The 23,462-nt window shown below is 29.4% G+C and overlaps 1 protein-coding gene across 1 annotated transcript; it reads right to left on the reverse strand.

Moving 5' to 3' along the window:
* Nucleotides 1–486: 486 nt before the first annotated feature.
* Nucleotides 487–23,184, reverse strand: LOC111621514 (cytochrome P450 3A21-like). Its single transcript, XM_023363670.1, has 12 exons — nt 22,966–23,184; nt 18,407–18,509; nt 15,373–15,425; nt 13,652–13,748; nt 11,746–11,862; nt 11,393–11,487; nt 9,268–9,413; nt 3,915–4,027; nt 3,193–3,310; nt 2,965–3,125; nt 2,675–2,763; nt 487–1,252 (listed from the first exon to the last, which is right to left on the reverse strand). Exons 1-12 carry the CDS (start codon nt 23,034–23,036, stop codon nt 1,105–1,107), a joined length of 1,311 nt encoding a protein of 436 aa, XP_023219438.1. The 5' UTR covers nt 23,037–23,184; the 3' UTR covers nt 487–1,104.
* Nucleotides 23,185–23,462: the final 278 nt, after the last annotated feature.

Raw genomic sequence — 23,462 nt, forward strand, 5'->3', positions numbered from 1 at the left:
CAAGGGCGGCGTAAGGCATGGGCAACGTGGGCCACCGCCTATGCCTCACGGTCCGAAGGGCCTCGCGTTTCGAAGGTTTATCCATTACTTAAAAGCCGCGAACGCGACGAAAAAGTTTTAGTCGTCATAAAACGATAAATAGTTTGTCAAATTTTTATTCATAAAAATGCAGTTTCAACTGCTTTTTATTTTATAAAATCCGTCTTCTTGCGCCTCCAGAGGGCCTTTTAAATAATAGGTAGTCTGTTAGCGTTGGTCAGTAGTAGTCCAAATGCAATACAAACGTTTGTTTCTTGAAAATTTGATCACGATTTAAATACAGTATTTATTTTTAATGTTACCGATATGTCATCGAAAAGAAAACGTGTTGTATTATCATTAAAAGACAGATTAAAGTATTTGTTTCGATTATCCGGATTTTTCGTTATCCGGACTACCTTCATCCCCAATTAGTCCGGATAATCGAGGTTCTACTGTATATGGAATCACCTTCCCCAACAGATGGATTGATTGAGAGAAGACTGTTGTGTGGCTCACCCAATGGTGAGCTTCAACCCTGATTTTTGCCTGTGAGGTATCTGAAAAGTATTGTATATGCTGAGCCAGTTCCCAATGTGCAGACTTGGGGCAACACGTGGATCTTACCTATAACGCTGTCGGATACAAGCAGGAAGATTTGAAAGAGTGTGTCAGTCCACGATATGATATGTGCATGTTTGAATAGACCCATGAAGGTCACTTCGAGACTTATGAAATGTTCAAATAAGCGTACGTATAGTACAGTACATTAAAGAAGCTTTTTCACAATTCAAGCATTTCCATGATTGAAGACATTCTTTGGAAGTCGAGAATTGATATTGAAGAGCCGTATAAACACATCAACAAACTCATGCGAATGTGTCGATTAAAATATCGTTAATTAATACAGCTGATAACTTCAGAGAAGCCTACCGAATTATCATGCCAATATGTTAAACATCTCACATAGGGAATAGGAAATACAAATTTGAATGATCATTTAATCATTATACGCCTTTGTTTTCAGTTATTCTATTATTTGTTTTAACTATTAGAAATTTTCTTATTAAATAAAAATTAAACTAATTACCTGTCAGGATCAAACTTTTCCGGATTTGGAAAATATTCTTTATCATAATGCATCGCATAAACAGGAATTATAATATTCATTCCTTTTGGTATTTTAATACCTAGCTCTGGTAATTCGTATTCTTCAGTGCATTCTCTGACTAATCTAATTAAATAATAGAACGAAATAAATAAATGTTGTTTTAAAATTATAAAATTACTATTTCTTTAATAGTGAGAAATTTATTAAAATTAATTTTAAATATACATTTGGTAATATTAGTAACTATCACTTTGAATTATCATGAACTTAAGAAAACGTTGAATTATACGTAAGAGTAAAAATAAAACAAATTTTTCGATTAAAATCTCATAATACATGAAAGCGTGTTACATAATACATGGAAGCATAATACATAATTTTTGATACAAGAAAAAATTTGCGAAGCTAAAAGTTGTTGAATTGGTGTAAACAAACGTTATATTAAGTTATACACAAATTTGAAGTGTATGTATAATATCTTTTCGGATTTTCTTTAATTTATTACTTATTCACTTCAAACTCACTTAGGCGAAATTAGGATTATAATACAGAGCAAGTAGTTGCGTTGAAAGTTATATTCGGTTTGACTTTTTTCAGCGCAAATGATACAAATTTGTTGTAGGAAAATTAAATGTAAATAAGTTTACCAGTTATTTTTATAGAGAGCGTGTTTATTTTCCAACAATCTATAATATTGCTTTCTATATTTAATTATTATATCATTCCATTACAGAGTGCGATTGATTTTTAAAACTTAAAAACAATTTATTTTAATAAAGTAGTTTTCACAATAGTTAGAACCAATGTTTGTAAGTCAAGAACTTGCTATATGAAACGCAAAAATAACTGCTTGAGACAAAACTAAAATACATTATATCTCATAAAAATATAATACAGGTATTAATTTCATTTGTTAAATTTTTTCAAGATAATTCCAATTATTAAGTTACTTTATGTACTGTATAACAAAGACACGAAATTATGTAAGTAATTTATGTTGTCGTTTTTTTTAAAACTATTGCCAAAAGTTTTTAATTAGTATTTTAATCTAAATTATATTTCATTATTAAGTGTAATTTTTGTTGTTATACTTTATAAAAATTTCGAGGCATTCTGAAAAATAATTTTTCAGAAAAGGGAAAGCTACCAGTAGTTAATAAAAGCAAATATATAACTTTACCAATTTATTTTAATAAATAACTACATTAAAAATATATAAACATATTCAAAGTAATATGTAATTCTATATTTATAGATGTAGTATTTCATTCAGCATTTAAAATATCCGAAGGTTAAAAACGTACAATTTATTCAATTTTATATTTTTAACCTTCGGATATTTTAATTGCTGAACGAAATATTATATCTATAAATATATATAGAATTATTTAGTTAAAACGCATAACAATACAGCAATTCTGTAATTAAGAGAAATCTACAATTTCTGTTGACTGTATTTGCGTATCAATGAATATTGCTATATTTAAAATAGTAAAATAAAATAGTGCCAGAAAGATAAATAAATAAAAAAATTCTTTAGCTTACTGAATCAATGCTGGTTTTTTTCTCAGTGTCTCGTTGATAACCGCATCCATATATTGCATTTTATTAAGCACGTCAAAATTCAATTCATCCTAAATAATAATATTTAAAATTAAAAACAAATTTTAAATAAAGTTTGATTTCCTAAAAAATTGTAAAAATTTAATTAAATATGAGACATTTAATTTTCTAAATTCCAAATTTATAAAGTAATAAAGTAAGTTTGATAATAATAAAATGTAGCATTAAATTCAAGTAAATTTTGAAATTGCATCCTTCAAAATTGATCTTACATTCGTTTTCCAGATTTCATCTACTTCTTCAATTAATTTATCCTGATATTCCGGATATAAGGCCATGTGATATAAGACGAAAGCTACTGCATTTGTGGTCGTCTCATTTCCAGCGAAAAGAAATCCTGCGCATTGAGCCATCATTTCGTCAGAGGTCATGGCTGAAAGTACAGTTAAAATTATATTAATTAAATAAATTAAAAGTATTTAAATATAATCGAAACATACTTTTATGTATTGGTAATATTTTAATATTGGACATTTCTTCTTCTTTGGCTTCTTCTGGAGAAATTTCCAAAACACCTTTTTGTGAATCCATTAATAACTGAAGAAAATCGTAGGCTTTCTACAAATATAAAGTTTTTATAAGTGAATTTAATTATTATTTAAAATTTAAAATGGGATAGGTAATTTAATATATTTAATTTGATAGGCAGAAATATAGTAAGTAGAGTAATTCCCTTATCCGTGGTTTGAAAATACTTAATAAAAGAAGTCCGAAAATTAAAAACTCATAAATTTGAATTCATAAATTTTGCGCATGTGTCTCTATCTAGGCAGAGTCATGAATCATCCTTTTCTTAAGTATTTTCCCAGTCTCCTGCTCACCATTTCATAATCCATTGTCGCGGTATCGCTATAAATACTGTACAGAGCTTTATATAATTAAGTTTGCTTAATACGACTATCATTTTTAAATCAAACTGTATCTTCAATATGCGTATTTGGCATTATTCGTGATTAAAAGCATTTGCGGGTAGACTTGGAACCTAGTACTATTCCTGTATCCTATATTAAAATTATGATTAAATAAAAAATTGAAATTATAAATCAAACAATAAATGCAAAATGTGTAAGATATTATTAAAAATAATTTAATAATATTGATTAATTTATTTAAACTATAAACTATCCTCATAACAAAAAAGTTTAATATTTTATTAATTTACCATTTTGTCCTTTTCTCTTTGATTAATAACATGTAAAACGAAATCCTTATAATAGCTGAATGACTCATGGATAGATTTTATCTTTATCAGTTTTGTTAATTTTGGGAATAGAACTAAATGAAAAAATAAATAAGTAAAATAAATAATACTTNAATCTATAATATTGCTTTCTATATTTAATTATTATATCATTCCATTACAGAGTGCGATTGATTTTTAAAACTTAAAAACAATTTATTTTAATAAAGTAGTTTTCACAATAGTTAGAACCAATGTTTGTAAGTCAAGAACTTGCTATATGAAACGCAAAAATAACTGCTTGAGACAAAACTAAAATACATTATATCTCATAAAAATATAATACAGGTATTAATTTCATTTGTTAAATTTTTTCAAGATAATTCCAATTATTAAGTTACTTTATGTACTGTATAACAAAGACACGAAATTATGTAAGTAATTTATGTTGTCGTTTTTTTTAAAACTATTGCCAAAAGTTTTTAATTAGTATTTTAATCTAAATTATATTTCATTATTAAGTGTAATTTTTGTTGTTATACTTTATAAAAATTTCGAGGCATTCTGAAAAATAATTTTTCAGAAAAGGGAAAGCTACCAGTAGTTAATAAAAGCAAATATATAACTTTACCAATTTATTTTAATAAATAACTACATTAAAAATATATAAACATATTCAAAGTAATATGTAATTCTATATTTATAGATGTAGTATTTCATTCAGCATTTAAAATATCCGAAGGTTAAAAACGTACAATTTATTCAATTTTATATTTTTAACCTTCGGATATTTTAATTGCTGAACGAAATATTATATCTATAAATATATATAGAATTATTTAGTTAAAACGCATAACAATACAGCAATTCTGTAATTAAGAGAAATCTACAATTTCTGTTGACTGTATTTGCGTATCAATGAATATTGCTATATTTAAAATAGTAAAATAAAATAGTGCCAGAAAGATAAATAAATAAAAAAATTCTTTAGCTTACTGAATCAATGCTGGTTTTTTCCTCAGTGTCTCGTTGATAATGGCATCCATATATTGCATTTTATTAAGCACGTCAAAATTCAATTCATCCTAAATAATAATATTTAAAATTAAAAACAAATTTTAAATAAAGTTTGATTTCCTAAAAAATTGTAAAAATTTAATTAAATATGAGACATTTAATTTTCTAAATTCCAAATTTATAAAGTAATAAAGTAAGTTTGATAATAATAAAATGTAGCATTAAATTCAAGTAAATTTTGAAATTGCATCCTTCAAAATTGATCTTACATTCGTTTTCCAGATTTCATCTACTTCTTCAATTAATTTATCCTGATATTCCGGATATAAGGCCATGTGATATAAGACGAAAGCTACTGCATTTGTGGTCGTCTCATTTCCAGCGAAAAGAAATCCTGCGCATTGAGCCATCATTTCGTCAGAGGTCATGGCTGAAAGTACAGTTAAAATTATATTAATTAAATAAATTAAAAGTATTTAAATATAATCGAAACATACTTTTATGTATTGGTAATATTTTAATATTGGACATTTCTTCTTCTTTGGCTTCTTCTGGAGAAATTTCCAAAACACCTTTTTGTGAATCCATTAATAACTGAAGAAAATCGTAGGCTTTCTACAAATATAAAGTTTTTATAAGTGAATTTAATTATTATTTAAAATTTAAAATGGGATAGGTAATTTAATATATTTAATTTGATAGGCAGAAATATAGTAAGTAGAGTAATTCCCTTATCCGTGGTTTGAAAATACTTAATAAAAGAAGTCCGAAAATTAAAAACTCATAAATTTGAATTCATAAATTTTGCGCATGTGTCTCTATCTAGGCAGAGTCATGAATCATCCTTTTCTTAAGTATTTTCCCAGTCTCCTGCTCACCATTTCATAATCCATTGTCGCGGTATCGCTATAAATACTGTACAGAGCTTTATATAATTAAGTNCGCAGAGAGTATTAGGCGTCTAACTAGTACCAAGTATTCGAGAGCAAGTAGAACAACATTGTTGGTAATTAAAGATTTAAATTAGAGATTAATTAGACGAGACATGAAAATTAGACTAGTTTTTATAGAGTTTCATCACATTATTTTACTTAAAATTCCCCGAAACAAACGATGAACTTGCACATTTAAGAAAATAATAAAAAAAAAAACATTATTTTTCGATATTCTTCATAACTTTTTCACTGTAGTTATTTATATTACAGTATTTGATAGCAACAGAATATTAAAGTGTGTTAATACGAATGTAGTCCATTCGCTGTAATTTCATGCACGCATTCGCAATAAATAGTTCCCAACGAAGTACTCTTTTTATTGTCTCCAAGACTATATTTATAATAATTAAGTGTTGTTAACATTATTATTATGACACTGCTATTGCTTCTACAATGAGAGAGGTAATGTGGAAAGATACATTTTGTAGCATACAATGATAACGTGGTCACTTTACTTCTTCGTTTCATGCACGAAGTTACGGCCAACAAACTATAGAACTGACTTCGATTTATACTAATTTCTCAATTTAAGAATGGAGTCTATATGCTGGATCATAAATATATATCACTCCACCGCCGTAGGTGAAAAGTTCGAAAATTGAATCTTCGCATTATATGACGTCGTGTGACGTTTATCGTTGTTAATAATCTTAATTTTTTTATTTGAAAAACACCGAAAATTTTAAATAAATTCACAGGGTTCAGGCAAATTTGAATTAGAGGGGCAGCATGTAAGATGTTGACTTCAGACGTTTTTCTTCGAAGGAGTTTTCTGGAAAAATATTTTCTTATAAAAGATTGGTTTGGTAATTGTTATTTTTGCCCATAGGATAACGCGCCACAGTAAACACGAACTAATTTACCTTGTTGTAATGAATACTCTATTGTTATTCTGGAAAAAATGTATAGTTATAAAATGTTGAGTTACAATAGCAAAATACATACATTTTCAAGTAATTTATAAATATTTAGAACTACTATTAAAATTATTAAATTACTCACAACTACAAGCTTTTAACAAGCATTGTAGTTGTGAGTAATTTATATTAAACAAGAAAATATGAGTTTAGCTAATTAGATTAGCGGATTTCGAAGTCAAATAGCTTTAAGACAGTAAAAGACTAATCGCAATATTTTAACTTAATATACATCATTTTGTTATTAGTTGAATTATCTCACTTTGAATGACAAAGGAATTTGGAGATTATATTATATAAAATAATCAATAAAATCCGTAGACTTTGTTTTTAAACGTCAAAAAAACATAATTTTTATTTAAATTTGTCATTTAAATATTAAACTAAGAAAAATAACTATTAAAAACGCCGACTATAAGGCCAGAAAAATTTGAATGAGCTGTTATAAAGGATTAAAGTTTAAAAAAATGTCAGATCTGAGCGACCACACGTTAGACACTTTATTAAACATGTACGTAGTATTCTACACAGTAGTTTCAAATATAAATAGTTTTCTACATAGATAAATTCAGCGTTGACGAACTTGGGAAACATAGCCATCCACGAAGACTAAATTCTACATTTATGTTAAATGGCAATACATGAGAAAATAGGGAGTATCTTTACGATCCGAATTAAATAAGTCTTTTTCTATATCTATTATAATACAATAAACAGTGCTTGTATTTTGTATGGTATTTTATTTTTCTCAAGTGAAATATAATACATTAAAATAAAGAAAGTTAACCGAATAAATGACTCACGGGAAATTCCTGATTTCCCGGTGTGCCAGTCCATCACTGTGCAGAAGCGATAATAAGTCCGATTCAAGACTAAATAAAAGATACACAGTATACTCTTGAGGAATGGACACTTTCATGCTTATTTAAATAGTTACATTTGAATTAAATATGCCCTCTAGTAGAACGTGCACTATATAAAATGAGAATGGCAAAAATTTAACTTTGACAGATATAGATTACAGATGAAGATACCACTGAAATACTAGTATAAAATCTATTAGTTTTAGGAGTTACCTAGTAGAATGCCATCAATCTCTTCTGTGACAAATAAATGAATTTCGTTTTTCTATTGGGCTATTTTTAAAATTAATCTTGCCTTTGCAGGTAATACAAACAAATTAACGTTCTGTAGATCAGTTTTACAGAAATTTTTGATTTTAATATTAGGATATGGTAGATCATGTATGACATCAGCATAGGAGTGTCCAGAAATTAGTGACATTATATTTGAATGACCTCTAAGCCTGATTTAAAAGCTAGTTACCATTTCATAAACATATTCGGTGCGGTATTGATTCAGTCTATTGATAGGCTACTAAATTATTGTTCTGTACAGCACTTCAATGAACCGTGCTTACGTTAGAACTATATTCACTGTAAATTAAATACATTTACTTTGTATTTTAATTCTCTATTATTTAATATAATAGATTATCCTGCATAAAAGTTTAAATTATCGTATTCAGAATATGTATAGTATTAAGCGTATACTATTTATTTTTTTGCTTTTATTTAATCTATGTTAAGTTTTCAGCAAGATTCGGCAATGGAACAGGTAGACACTCTAATAACAATTCTGTACGTCAATTTTTCATAATTTGATTTAGATTGCATCGAATTTATCGATTTATATAGATTTATATTGACTAAATGTATTATAAATTGATATTTACAAAGAAATTATCGCTAACAAAACTTCATTTTGCGAGTACTTTTCTTTTCTTGACTATTGTGTTTCCTCTTTTCTTGTAATAAATTAGATTACGAGAATGTATGCAAAATGTCATAGTAAAGTTTAGGTTAACTGAGAAAAGTGGGTAATAAACGTGACCATATATCGAGACATGAAAATTAGACTAGTTTTTATAGAGTTTCATCACATTATTTTACTTAAAATTCCCCGAAACAAACGATGAACTTGCACATTTAAGAAAATAATAAAAAAAAAACATTATTTTTCGATATTCTTCATAACTTTTTCACTGTAGTTATTTATATTACAGTATTTGATAGCAACAGAATATTTAAGTGTGTTAATACGATGACGAAACAGCTCTACACACATAGTGCTAAAAGGATAATATGCATATATTTTTTCTATTGTTACTTACTTCTAATGGAACAGGTATTTTTAGTTATATTTTTTACACAAGCCACTGAATTTTTATTTAATTTAAATTTGTAAAATTAAATAAAATTAAATAAATACACAAAACGCGATTGATTAATTAAAATTACGCCCTGCATAATTGTTTCATATAGAAATATATATATTTTATTTAAAAAATTTTAAGGAATATGAAAATTTTTATAAATCATTTGAATAAAATATAATAATACTTACGTAAAATCATATCTAACAATGTAACATCTTTGTTTACTGCTTTTCGAGACATGATAACAAACTCGTTATTTGGATCGTCTAAAGAAGATAATTTCGTTCCAAATGCTGTTGAAGCTATTACATCGATAGTGAAACAAGTAATGTATCTAAAAGAGTTGAAAATATTAATTCAATATCGTTACGAATAAAAACGTTAAATAAATAAACACTCGCAGTTTAAAATATTTTATATAAAATTAATTTAAAATTAATTAATTCAAGGAAGTCCATTCTTCAGAATACTTGTAAGGAAAAATAAAATAAAATAAATACCATAATTAAATAAATGTAGAATTATATATAACATAAAACCAGTATGAATAAAATGTCGTTTCATATTCATAACTTAAAAATTTAAAGTTTTGAATATATTTCATTCATTTAAGAAGCGATCATTTATTGTGACGTTGTCACAATGAAGGGCTGCAATTTTTTATCATATTGTAAATTTATTTTATTTAAAATTCTCTCCACTTCAAATTATTACTGTAGTATCTTGAACATGCACATCATACTTTTCTTTTAACAATATAATCGTGCCGATCATCTATTAACTGCTTTCAGAGGAAAATATTTGAATCGAAATAACATGACTTCCATTTTTCATCGGAAGTTCATGTATAGTTAATTGCAGCCTCCTCCCCTAAGCTTTCCATATCTGATCTTAAAATTCACAGTTTCAAAATTAAGGAAAGACAAACAGACTGACAACAGTGGAAATTTATAGGTGTACAATTTTTTAAATTGCAACCCAATTAATAAACATAATATTTGCTTACATAACAAGATTGCAAGCAAAGAAACCTTACATTTCCACAGTGAATATTTAAAAGTGCTAAAATTTTAATACTGTACACAGAATTTAATAGGTATATATGGTATTATTACAAAATAATAAACAGAATTATAAATCGGGCTTAATAAATAATCAGACAGATTGTTTAGTAATAGAGTAAAACCTGTCCAAAACAGAAATCTATATACTGGGGAAAAATTCTTTGAAAAGGAATGTTATTTTCTGTTTAATTTTACTTTTACCCGGAAATCTGTCAATGCGAAAACAAAAAAGGTTTTTGAGTAGGAAGATATTAACCTGAATAAAGAGGAAAATTAAAATTTCACTTGTAGACAAATACTTGCTTATAAGTATAACTGTCATAGAAGAGCATAATAAGCCATATTCCGAAAACGATTTCATACCTTGACAGAGAAATGGAAATCACACGACGAAGGTACAGTACCAGTACATACAAACACAGGGTTGTTGTTAATATTAGTCTTTGTTGAAATTCTGCTCCTAGTTAATTACCAGGAGCAGAATCAAATACTTTTAAGAAAAGAAAAATTTCAAATCGGAATGGGTTTGGGAGAATCGAGCTCACGAGAACAAACAACTAATGTAATTCGAGAAAACAACGAGAATAAGGTAACATAGAGCTGCCAATTTGTCTCGCAGAGAGTATTAGGCGTCTAACTAGTACCAAGTATTCGAGAGCAAGTAGAACAACATTGTTGGTAATTAAAGATTTAAATTAGAGATTAATTAGAGCATTAATATTCCACGAGAAGTCAAATCACAGAATAAGTTGTAATCTGTATTAGGGTAAGGAAATTAGAATTTTCCAAGGCAGAAAGACATACTAATTCTTAGTATTCGAATTATCTTGTTCGCTGTGATTTGACCTGATAAATATTCGAGAAGTACGAGTATTCTAATATCTAGAACAAGTTCTGGATACAACGAACATTTTTTTGCAGTTGAATATTTGGCAACTCTTGCATTGAAATGTTACCATGTTTAGTTGGTATCATTTTGAATTAAACTTAGTAATGAAATTTTTTACGTATGTTAAAGTGAGTTTAATTTAAAAATAAATGTACTGTACTTTGTCACAGTTATCTAATACAATTTAAAGATTAAAGAAAAATGAAAAAAAAAAACCATGTTCAAAATGAAAATCTACCAAAATGAAAAATAATTTGGTATAGTGCGATTCCGGTTTACACAGGTTTTACTGTACTACAAGTGTTATTTTTTGTTCCCAGGTTGATAATATTTTAAATATAATAATAATATTTAATTTACTTTTTGCAATCAATGCAATTATTTTCATTTTCATCGGCGATTTTCTTCAATTTTTCTGAGAATTTCTCCGCACATTCTTTAACCAAATAAGCCATCTGAAAATGTTTAAACATGGTGCATATAACTTAATTAGTTTGAAAATATAAGAAACGTTCATTTTGAATTTATAATACATGTTCAATTAATGAATGAAAAGTTTAATTGATATATTTAATCCGCAGAGAATCGATTACATTTTGGGAGATTCTTTTATCATTAAAAGTCTTAAAAGTCATTTTCAGAATTTAAGTAACCAAATACAATTTTTAAATATAAAACCTTCTACGGTTGTTAATCAAATGAAATTAGCTTACTTTTCTCATTTTTCCGCTACTGAAGGTTGGGCTCACAATGCATCTAATTCTTTTCCAATCATCATCAAGTGCAAGAAACATTGTTTTGTCGAATAATGGATTGCCCGTCTGTACATTCTAAAAATATAGCTTATTACTTAATTACTTATTTAATACTAATTACTTATTTTATTACTATTTTTATTACTTAAGTAATAAAAATATTGGGTTGTTCGGAAAGTAAGTTCGTTTTTTTTACCACTAGACGGATTAGTGGTATTTTTCCCGCCATTTTCGTTCTAAACCGTATTATCATTATATATTTTGACAGCTAGCATTTTATGGCTTATTTGTAAAAAATTTTGTTTGATTTCGTGCAATTGTTTATTTTTTGTGCCCCATCAAATATGGAAGATCGAAAGCAGCATCTTCGGCATATTTTGCTTTTTTATTACCAAAAAAATAAAAATGCCGTTCAAGCAAGAAAAAAATCGTGTGACATGTATGGTGGAGATGTGTTGACAGAACGACAGTGCCAAAACTGGTTTACAAAATTTCGTTCTCGCAATTTCAGTATTGAAGATGCACCACGTTATGGATGGCCAATTGAAGCCAATGAAAACAAAATAAAAGTACCGATTGAAGCAAACTGCGGAATAACAACACGTGAAATCACTAAGAGATTAAATTTGTCAAATTGAACTGTTTATGAGTACTTGAAACAAATTGGTTTCGTTTCAAAGCTCGATATATGAATTCCACGAGTTCTTAAAGAGAAATGCTCTATTTGGTGGGATATTAAGGAAATTTTTTTTGGAGCTTTTACCAGACAATTTAACAATTGATTCGAAAGTGTACTGCCATCGAGTAAACAAATTGAGTAATATCATCAAACAGAAAAGGCGGCCAGAATTGATCAACAAAACAGGTGTAGTGTTTTACCACGATAATGTCAAATTTCACACAAGTTTGGTAACTCGTCAGAAACTGTTATAACTTAGATGGGACGTGCTATCACACCAACCATATTCGCCAGATCGAGCACACTCAGATTATTACTTGTTCCGGTCTATACAATTTTTTTTAACTGTAAGACATTTACTTGAAATGACAATGTCAAAAATCACTTGGATCGGTTTTTTGTAAGCAACGATCAAAACTTTTATGAATGTGAAATCGTGCTATTACCAGAAACGATGACAACAAATAATTCAACAAAATATTTATTTATTATAAAAATATTGCGTTTTTTCCACTGAAAAAAAACGAACTTACTTTCCGAACAACCCAATAGTAATAAAATAAAGTAACAAGCCTTTTTAATATTTAAACAATGTTTTTTTTTATTTTTATTAAAACAAAATCGATATTAATTTAGATATATTAAAATTACGTCTGATAATGAATATCTTATATACTTCTTAGATTATTTAATATTTTTAATAATTATTTTAAAATTTTCAATTAAAATTTGTCAATAAATATAATTTAATTTATTTCGTAGTTAATTTTCTATCTTTTATTTTTTAAATCTAACCGTCATGACGTTAAATTTGCAAAGCTAGAACATTATCTTCCGTCTTAAAACAACCATTTAACTCCTTTTTTTTAACCATTTAACTCTTTTTTTAATTCCAAAAATAAATAAATACAAAAGTTATCACAACTTGAAAAACTCAAAATCATAATACTGTACTGTACTTATTTAATTCGCGTGTTCTCATCGCTCAAGCATAAAAAAGAAGAAAGTACTGTACTTGGCAAAGCGAGTTTTGCCAAGTACTTTTTCTTAACATCTAGAAACTTCAACAGACCACGTAGGGCATGTAAGAGGAAAACACAAAAATAAAAGCTTTGACAAATATGACGCGAATTTGAGGTTATTTACTTCAAATTTGCGATTTGTAAAACATCTTTAGCAACTTACCGCTCTATTATGAAATGTGTTAAAATCTTTAACAAAAATTTTTTTCAGAATATGAGGTTCTGCAATACAAATAATTGGTCTAACGCCCAAAAATCTCCTACGAAAAAAAACAATATATATAATAATATGAATTTGAATCATTCGTAGAAATATTATATTATAGAAGTAATTTTAAAAATTTATCAATATTCTTATAACACAGATATATTAAAAAACGTTTTTTTTTTTCAAAATTTATCAACAATGAGATCATTATTTATATTCAACATCACAATATTGATCCGATGACGAACTTTAAAAAAATGAGTTTAGAATATTTTTATGAATTTATATTAAATTAAACAGATTCAAAGAAAGCAAATTTAAAGAAAGTAATTCAAAGAAGAGGCCGTACCACGTCCGGACATTTTTTGGTTTACAATCATTTTTTGAATAAATCGAAACTATGAAGAATAAATTAAGTTATAAACTGCCCAACTTTTGACGTTACAATTTTGTCAGTACAGAAAGACAGTTTCCCGAAAAACTTTTCGAAAACGGTAAATCGTCCAATCGCCGAACAGACAGATACCTGACAGGACAATCTAAAACTCTCATTCTTGTATTTAAATAATTGCAAAATGTTTCGAGAATCAAAGGAATGACGCTCATTTGACGATATAAAAATTTTGAATACATAATATTCACTTTTCACTGAAAGTATAAGCTACACATGCTAATAATAAAATATACGTTTTAATGTTAGCCAACAGTGGCTTAACCATTATTAAAAGAGATAATAAATAAAAACGTTGCTGATACAGAGAGATGAATAAACTACAGGTATTAGTACAGGTTAAAGTTTGGCATTTATATCAGCTAAATATTTCTTTTAATCTCTGTTTGTAAATACTTATGAACAATTTTTTCCTTGCGAGTTTTGCAACAAGTTCGTATCAAACGCCTATTCGTTCTGTATTTCTACTCAGGCAATACTTAAAATAACATTTTGAAGATCACTACCCATGTAAAAAAGTTAATAATATAAATATATTTCTTAATAATGATTAATTTTCAAAAGATAATAAGATGATGCAAACCAGTTGCAACATAAAATTCATTCCACAAATGGGCACATTTACACTACTGAATGCGTCCTGTAGTGAAACATCTATTTGTGGAAATAAGATGCATTTTTTAACACGGGTGATAGAGAAATTGCTATATGACTATGTGAATGCCAGGTAACGAAACTTTCGATTTGATAGTAACGTAACAGGGATCCAATAGACATATTTCTTTACGGAATACTCTCCACTGAAATGCTGCAAAACATGCCGACCAAGAATCTTACTAGTGTCACCGAAAAAATGTAAACGAGACATTTGAAATTCGTTTATCACTTCCTGTGTCCGCAAGATTGCTGAAGTTCAATACTGCAGATTCAGTATATGGATGACAGTTAGCAATGAACTCTGGAAGTCCTTGATGAGATAGGCAACGCGAAATTTAAATTGTCTGTCGATGAAATTGTCCGCAGGTAGAATTCAATCTCCTGAACATAAATTCAAAAATTAGAATCACGACCGGAATTTCGATAATGATCCGAAGATTACATTAATAATAACGTTTGCTTAGACGTTTATTACTATATCTGATGTACAGTACATAGACAACATAAAAGATTTTTATTGGATTTAGAATGTGGAAGAATGATATGAACTGTAAATTATTAAACTCACCCATATATTCGACCATATTTTTTATAATATTCCAGCTCTATTAAATGCAATGGCTGTGGAAATAAAACAAAAATTTGAAAATATTAACACGGACACAATTACAGGAAATCCTCGTTAATTCGAACTCGGATAGTTCGAAATCCCGTTAGTACGTAACTCTACTATTTGTCCCGGCCGGGGATATAGAGAATTACATGTTAAGGGATTCGGTTAGTTCGAAATACAGCTACTTCGAAATTCGAAGTTAAAATTCTGTCCGAACTGTGATATGCGTGTGTTAACTCGTTCGTTTAGATCTAAGTGCTCCCGTACTAAAAAGAATACCAAGAGCATTCTAAAAGCAAAGCCACGTTCAGTAGACTAGAGTAAAGCATTTTCGGATGTCATCTTACCCATAGAATAAGAGAAAAACTCTTATCTCATAAAATACGGCTGGGTTTCGAGATTGCGAGATTGGGCTACATTTCGAAGAATTCTGCTTTATGTTTTATAAAATCTAATAGCCTGTGATTCTCACCAGACACGTGCTATTTACTTACAGTTTACATTATTATTATAAATTATTAATAAACGAAAATAGCGTCGTATATACGTTGCCGTATTTCGTTTGCTTAATTAATTTAATAAATTACATCAGTTACGTGGCATTTGGCATACTGTACGTACAGAAATGTGTAAATCTAGGATAATACGAATTCATGATTATTTTGTCCATTGAATTTCGAACTAACGAGGATTTCCTTTAATATTAAATTATTATGTTTTAAATATAATAATCAATTATTAAATTTTATAAAATTTATATTTTAAGAATTTTTACATTTATTTTGAATAATAAATACACTTTGACAAAAAATAAAAATCGATGCACCCTGAAAAAATAATTCAATCGCAATAAAATGTCATACGTATTTAAATACCTTTCGATATATAATATGCAAATGATAAATAATTAACACTCAATGAATGAATAGTCTGAGCTACAGAGCATTGGAAGTTCCCATCATAATGATGTATATAATTCTTTCATGTGATTCTTTCTTTGAGGGACCAATCTTCTGGTGGAGTTTGACTGTGATGACCGTTGTTGATTGAGAACAATGCCAATGCCATTGAATTTGTGCCCTCTACAACTGTATGACGGAATTTGAAAGAGAACGTGTCATTAGACTAAAAGAGGGTGGGTGGAAAATCGCCCAACATTTGGGTTTGAGTGATGTGACAATTAGACGATGCTGACATGAATGGATCGTGAAAGGCGAAGTCCAGAGAAAAGAAGGCATTGGACGTCCTAGAGTGAGGACAGAATGAAAAGACAGAGTGATTGAGCTGCTGTAACAGCATCAGATGGTCACATATTGGATGATCGATGATGACAAATACCAAAGTGACCACTAGCACCATTACTAGACGACAACACGAGCAGAATCTATGCTAATGACGTCCATTATGCTGGCTGTCATTGACCCACAGGCAACATCAAGAACGATTACAGTAGTGCTGTGCTCGATTAATGTGGAACTGTTCTGATTGAGATGTATTGTCTTCAGTGATGAGTGCTACTTTGAACTGAGCCAAATGACCAATGCAGACCTGCATGGAGACATTCTGGCCATCATCGGAATCCCACTGTTATTGCCGAATGTCAGACGACCCGACAACAGGGAGTTATGGTTCGGTGGACCACTTCGTTTGATAGCAGGACAATCACAGCAAAGCGATATGTTGACATTTTGAGAACTGCAGTGATACTGTTCCTTTTGCAGTACGCAGACACACTTTCTAACAAGACAATGCCCGTACACACAGCACCTCTCAGATGAATGTCTTCATGGTTGTGACATTCTTTCTTGGCAAGCCAGATTGCTTGATCGCTCTTCAATTGAACATATTCAGAGCCTGATAGAGGATAATCCAAAATTTAACATCTTTGTATCGATGTCGGGCTATTATCTATGGCAATTAAATATGTATTATTTTTTCTAAGTCGGAGAAAAATTAATTAATTGTTGGTCAATACGGAAATACAGATGATCGTTTTGTTACTGGATAGACCGATCTTAAATGTTTATTATCGTATTTAAGAAAAATCTGGCATTTGTTTATTATGTAGGCCACTAAATATGAATCTTATAGAAATAAAAGATTAATAAAGTATAAAATTAAACTATTTAGTTAATTTACGTAGTCTGATGTCCCGGTACCCTACTAAATTAGTCGAAATTTATTGTTTTTAATAGAAAAAGAACGGAGAGAAAAAGAAAATAGTATTGTTTAAGACAAATTTACATTCTTGTATGCATTTTTCTTTTCTTTAGTCCCAAGATCGGCCGTCTCAGTATCTAACTTTAGCATCGTCTTAAACAACGATGGCGATCTCACTCGCAATCTGTGGGTCTCGAATTCCACTCGGAAACAAGAAAGAGACCTATTGAAAAACAAGGATGAAAAAATCGAAATCGCTACTAATCGGAATGGACTATCTAGAACGAAAAGAGAAAAAATCTCGTGTCCAAACGACAAGACGGTCGTTTGTTACACCGTCTTTTGCTTCATACGTATATGAAGACCTGCTCGTCGCTACCCGAATGCTCTAAAGTGTCACTGCTCCCTCTATACTTGTGCGTGGTGCTCCCGATATTCTCGATTCGGCTTGATCCAGCATCGGTATCAGCGATCACAACGTTCCGGGGCCGAATTAATCTGTCTATCCACAAAGAATCGTGAACACTACGATCGAGTATGTCCACCACAAGAGACATTTAGACCTATTCGCTCTCGAAACATCCTACTCGAGAGAAGAAACTTTGAAATTATTTTGTAAGCGTTTTTCATGTAACAATTCAAGTGATTGATTGTAAAGGTGATTGATCTCTTTGTGGATGAAATCTACATATGTGATCAAAACCTTTTTTTTGGCCATCCAACAAATTTGGTATTGGGCGGTGACCATGATCTCAATCAAATCTCTTAACAGCAAGTTTAAACAATTTTATCATAAAATTAAAATATGTATATTTTAAATATCAAATACCTTTTTCAACGCTTTGGTTGTTTCCAATACAAAACTGCAAATTCCATTAATTGCACATTGAATTCCTTGTTGTTTCCAGTACTGAAATTTTCTATTCTGATAACTAAAAATATTTATATGAAGAATGAGTTTATATATAGTATACGAAAAATTACAGTGCATTTCATAATGATATGACTACTCACCTTTTCACATATAACTTTGTTAGAAATGATTGATAGAAACAACTAATCAGCTTTTAGCATTAGAAAGTGAGTTTTTAAAGAGCAATTATTAATTGCGACATTAAAAATTGGACCCCAGCAATGTGACAATCATTTTGTAATTTAAAAAATTATGTGACTTCCCATCCAGTCCAGAAATTCGTATATAGTTACTCTGGACCTCTGGCTCCTAAGCTTTTAGTATCTGGTTTACATTTTAATCTACCTAACTCCGTTGTCAGACAGACGACAGACGGCGAGAGTAGGTCCGCAATTGGAAAACTGCAGCCAAATTGCTACATACGACATATAAATATCACTTTGGCTTGAAGAAGGATGAATACAGATTTAGTTTTAGTTGAAAACTAAAAATAAATCTGTATTCTATGAAATGTGGTGTTTCAAAATTATATGACCATTAGAATTAGTTGTTGTGTCGCCTCTAGATTTCTGAACCACAGAAAAAAATGCGATATGGCATTGAGTATACAGGCTTTAGTAATATTTTTGGATCAATCTCCTCTTACACTTCAGATATAGTATTTTCATATACTATCTTGACTAACAAGTAAGATGATCCGAACGTTCTCCGATGGATTCACATCAAGTGAGTTAGTTGGCCTTTGCTGTATGAGCAGATGCGTTATCTTGTTACAGGATCCAAGAAAAACCGCTAACTCGATAAGCATAGCACAACAAAAATTGCCATGTATTATCTTTTGGTAATCCACAGATAAAATCGATTACTAAAATGTTAGCAATCGATTACAATCTGTGTATTAACACTGACTGCCACAATCTTCCCAAGCCGTAATCTGGCCTTTCTTAAATTTCCTTAAAGGTTATCCTCAGCCCATCTTACGCATACAAATATCTGGCAGTTCCACAGTAGAAACGTCATCCAGATGGTTGCTTTTATCTTTGGAGTGCAGTAATTGGCATAATGTACGATGGTAAACAACGAAGCTTTCTCCGCGTCTGTAACGCCTAAACGGGCCAGTTTTCCTTAAAAACATCTCCTGGAAGGCATCCCCCCTAGGCAGATCTCCAAGTGTTGCGTTATCATAACTTAACAAACAATAAACAACGGTGCCAGAAGTTAACCTGTGTGCGCTATCAAGATAACTGTTTTGATTTTTATAACATGAACATATCATTTTTAATACAAAAATACAGTGGTGCCTCGTACTTCAAATTTAATTTATTTCAGAAAGCCGTTCGAACTCTGATTCGTTCGAAGTTCCAATCAGTTATCCCTAGAAATAACGGAAAGTGATCCTAAGAATCCATTCCCAGACCCTAAATTTTAAACTTAAAAATTATGTGTATATGCTATTTTAAGGTAACAATAACACAATTTAATGCCCTAAATAATAAATTAAAACTGAAAAACAATAAATGAAATACGCAAATACTGTATAATGAAATGAAAACTGCATTTACTAATTTCGCGGCTGCCAGATCTGCCACACGTATACCGCTTCAATGCTTCGTGATAGATAAGTTCCTTTTTCATGTCAATCGTCGATATTACAATCTTTTCCTTAGAGCTCTTTGTTTCCACACACTTCTCGGAAGCCATGTAGAGTTTCTCTAACGGGATCCCTGCTGCTTTTTAACCCCGGAAATCCAGCAAATTTCTTAAAATTGCAGGAAGAAATTGTTAAAAATTGACGAATAGCACGCAAAACATCAGAAGTGTAAAGCGAAAAACGAGCTGAAAACATACAAGCATAAAGAAAGAGCGAGAGACGACTTGGCGCTCTACAGATTGTATTTAGCTTCCAGCACATTTTTTTTCTCTGTGCACGCAGTTCGAACTCCGAAGCAAATTTTTTGTCAAATTATGCGTTAGAACTCTCAAGTGTTCAAACTACGAGTACCAATGTACTGAGATAATAGGGTTATTTTTTTTATTTAATTTGTTTATTATACTGATTTTTACTTTTGATTCACGATTAAATATATTATAATCGAAACAATGTATTTGAATTTGACCGTTGTTTAAACCGGTTTATTTGGAAAATCGATGCAGTCATATCATTAAAAACACACTGTTGAAATCTGTAATATAAAATTAAAAAAAAATTGTTAAACTGAATTAATTTCATTTGAGTAATTCATTCCATTTAAATATACTTTAATTGTTCTGCATTATTTAAATAAAGCTTAATATTGAATATATAGAATATATCCTAATAAAATTCGTTGATAAATGATATAAATTAAAATAACTGAAGAATGAGAATGATTGTTTGAATTTAAAACATAGAAAAACAAATAAAATATATTTAAAATTACTAAACTTCAAGTTATTAAATTTTTTCTTTCAAATTTTTGTAAATCTCCAATTAATAATTTAGATTACTTATTAATGAAGCTTTGTTCTGGAAATAGAAAACGTTTAGCTGCTTTAAACAATCTTTGATTTCTTAATCGAAATTATTTATTGAATGTAAAATCTTATAATTAATGAAAAATTTAGTTAATATGAATGTAATAAATGAAACAAACGAGTTCACAATAAATCGAAATTCAATTTTTGTACTGTATTGTTTTATATTTTAGAATTAAACTGACGGTAATGAGCCGATTCTACTGAACCGAATCGAATGAAACTCGGTACACATGCAACACATATTATGGGAAAAAGATTTACGGAAAACTTAGTTTAAATTTTCACCACCAGAGAATATGATGACGGAAATATGGAGGAGAAATGATGACAATTATAAGACAGGTGGATAAAATTTTATTGGAAGAATAAAAATACATTTTACACATTTAGAGTATGTGTTCAATGTAGGATCCTACGCTATCGACCACGTATTGCAATTGTAAAACTGCGTTATCAAACGCCGCACTTAACATTTCAGGTGAAATCTGGGAGACATGTGGCACATCTTCAGTTCCAATACGGAGTGCACACGCCCGATAAATACGATACAAATAACCACACAGTCAGAAACTAATTTAATTACAGTAGAGCCTCGATTATCCGACCCGATTAACTGACACCTCGGTTAACCGACCGTCCTAGTCGGCAAATTCTAGTCCGCTAGTGATGTGGCGCTACAATATTTGGCAATGTCTTGGCTACTTTAATATTATTTTTACGTGTTTTAGCTGGCAACATTCATTCGACCATGAAAGGGAGCCAGTATTTAAACGAGGCTTAATTTTCTAATTTTTAACGATACAATAGCGACGATTATTATTTTAAAAGATTTTTGTTAGGCTTAACATCGATGAAAATTCAACGCGAAGTAGGTTAATAGCGATATACTAATATACTAATTACATGGGATATACTAATATACTATACTAATAATGGATTTTTTCATACTTTCGGTTATCCGACTTTTCAATTATCCGACCAACCCCAGTCCCCAACTGAGTCGGATAATCGAGGCTCTACTTTATTCCTAAAAATTTATGGAACATTTTCATTTCGTTCAAATACAAATCCAGATAAAAAGTTCTGTTCTGTGAAAAGCCGTATTCGTAAATATACAAAATGAACTAGTTAGCAGTTCAGACTCGGACAACCCAGCTCTAACACATTTCATTGAATTAATCTATGATAAAATTAGATAAATAAATCTCAAGATTCTATTCTAGATATTACTGTACTTCATAAATATGATAAAATACAAATTCTCAAAGTTCAATGTCACCAATTTGTATTCTGTTTTTATTAGTTAGTTATAATGTTACTATTATTTTATAATGGTTAGCAATAACTAAAATCAATTACAATTATATAAAATAAGTTTTATTTTTATAACTTAAAAATTATTATTTAAATATCCAATTGTAAAATAATTATTTTTAATTTTATTTTTACAAAATTGATCGAATTATACATAAAAGTAGCTCTAGTTAAAGCCTTCGAATATTATGGATACAATACAATTTTAGTCTTCTTACGTAATTAATCATTGTTTATTCAATGACGTAATTCAATATTTTTAAGAAAGCAGATGGCATTGAGCAGGATGTAATTTATCAATGCTATTTTTTTAATTAAATAATCATTTGGTCACGAGATAACTCACTATGACTAATATTTAAATTGTGTTAACATATAATTTTCATTACTATTAACTTATTTCTATTGATGGGCTAATTATTTATCTGATCATTTATATATTGGCAAAATTATTCATTTTATAAGCTGCTAATAACAATATTTAAATTAGTCAGTTTTGGCGAAAATACAAATATAACATTTTCTTTATTATTTAATTCACATTGAATAAATTAAACAATAAGAATTGTAATTAAATATTAATTGATTCGATAAAAAGACTTTTTAAATAATAGACATTGTTGTAGATAATAACGTATACTTACATAAGGCATAACAGCAATACACTTGCAATAAGTGTAATCCATGTGGAAGGAATGAACTGATTTAACTCCATGGTTTAAGTACAACAATCAACTAGTAACACAGCTACGTAAAGGTCACTATTTATAGAGGAGAGGATGCTAGCACTGCCATCTATGAATTACAACAGTTACTATATCTTGAGTTCGATAAATATTGTAGCCCATAGTCGAGGCTACGAAAGTGGACCGGAACCACACAAACATTTATAAAATTATTTTAGAAAAGACTCGACTCCCAAAGGAACATCGAAGAACCTTTCTCTTAGGACTCTCTCTTGCGGTAAGAAAAGGAAACCTGAAGATTTTGTCTCCGCAGACAGATCTAAGAATATTGTTGTTGTAAGCTATATTTTTAAGTTACAATAAATCGGGATAAAATTTATGTAACTGAAGAGATGTCCCCACTTACGATTCGGAATTACTCGGATATCCTGTCATGACGCGCGGATCGGCGACGT

Source organism: Centruroides sculpturatus, unplaced genomic scaffold (genome assembly GCF_000671375.1).
Source record: "Centruroides sculpturatus isolate CEXI.00-Female unplaced genomic scaffold, Cexi_2.0 scaffold222, whole genome shotgun sequence".
Lineage (NCBI taxonomy): Eukaryota > Metazoa > Arthropoda > Arachnida > Scorpiones > Buthidae > Centruroides > Centruroides sculpturatus.

What these genes read in the sequence shown, in the direction of transcription:
- LOC111621514 (XM_023363670.1), bottom strand. Translation starts at nt 23,036, where the DNA reads ATGGAGTTAAATCAGTTCATTCCTTCCACATGGATTACACTTATTGCA. An exon ending in ACACATTTCATAATAGAGCG is followed by an intron (nt 11,863 to 13,651) that starts GTAAGTTGCTAA and finishes CTATATTTTTAG; the next exon opens with AATGTACAGACGGGCAATCC. An exon ending in AAAAAACCAGCATTGATTCA is followed by an intron (nt 1,253 to 2,674) that starts GTAAGCTAAAGA and finishes TTATTTAATTAG; the next exon opens with ATTAGTCAGAGAATGCACTG.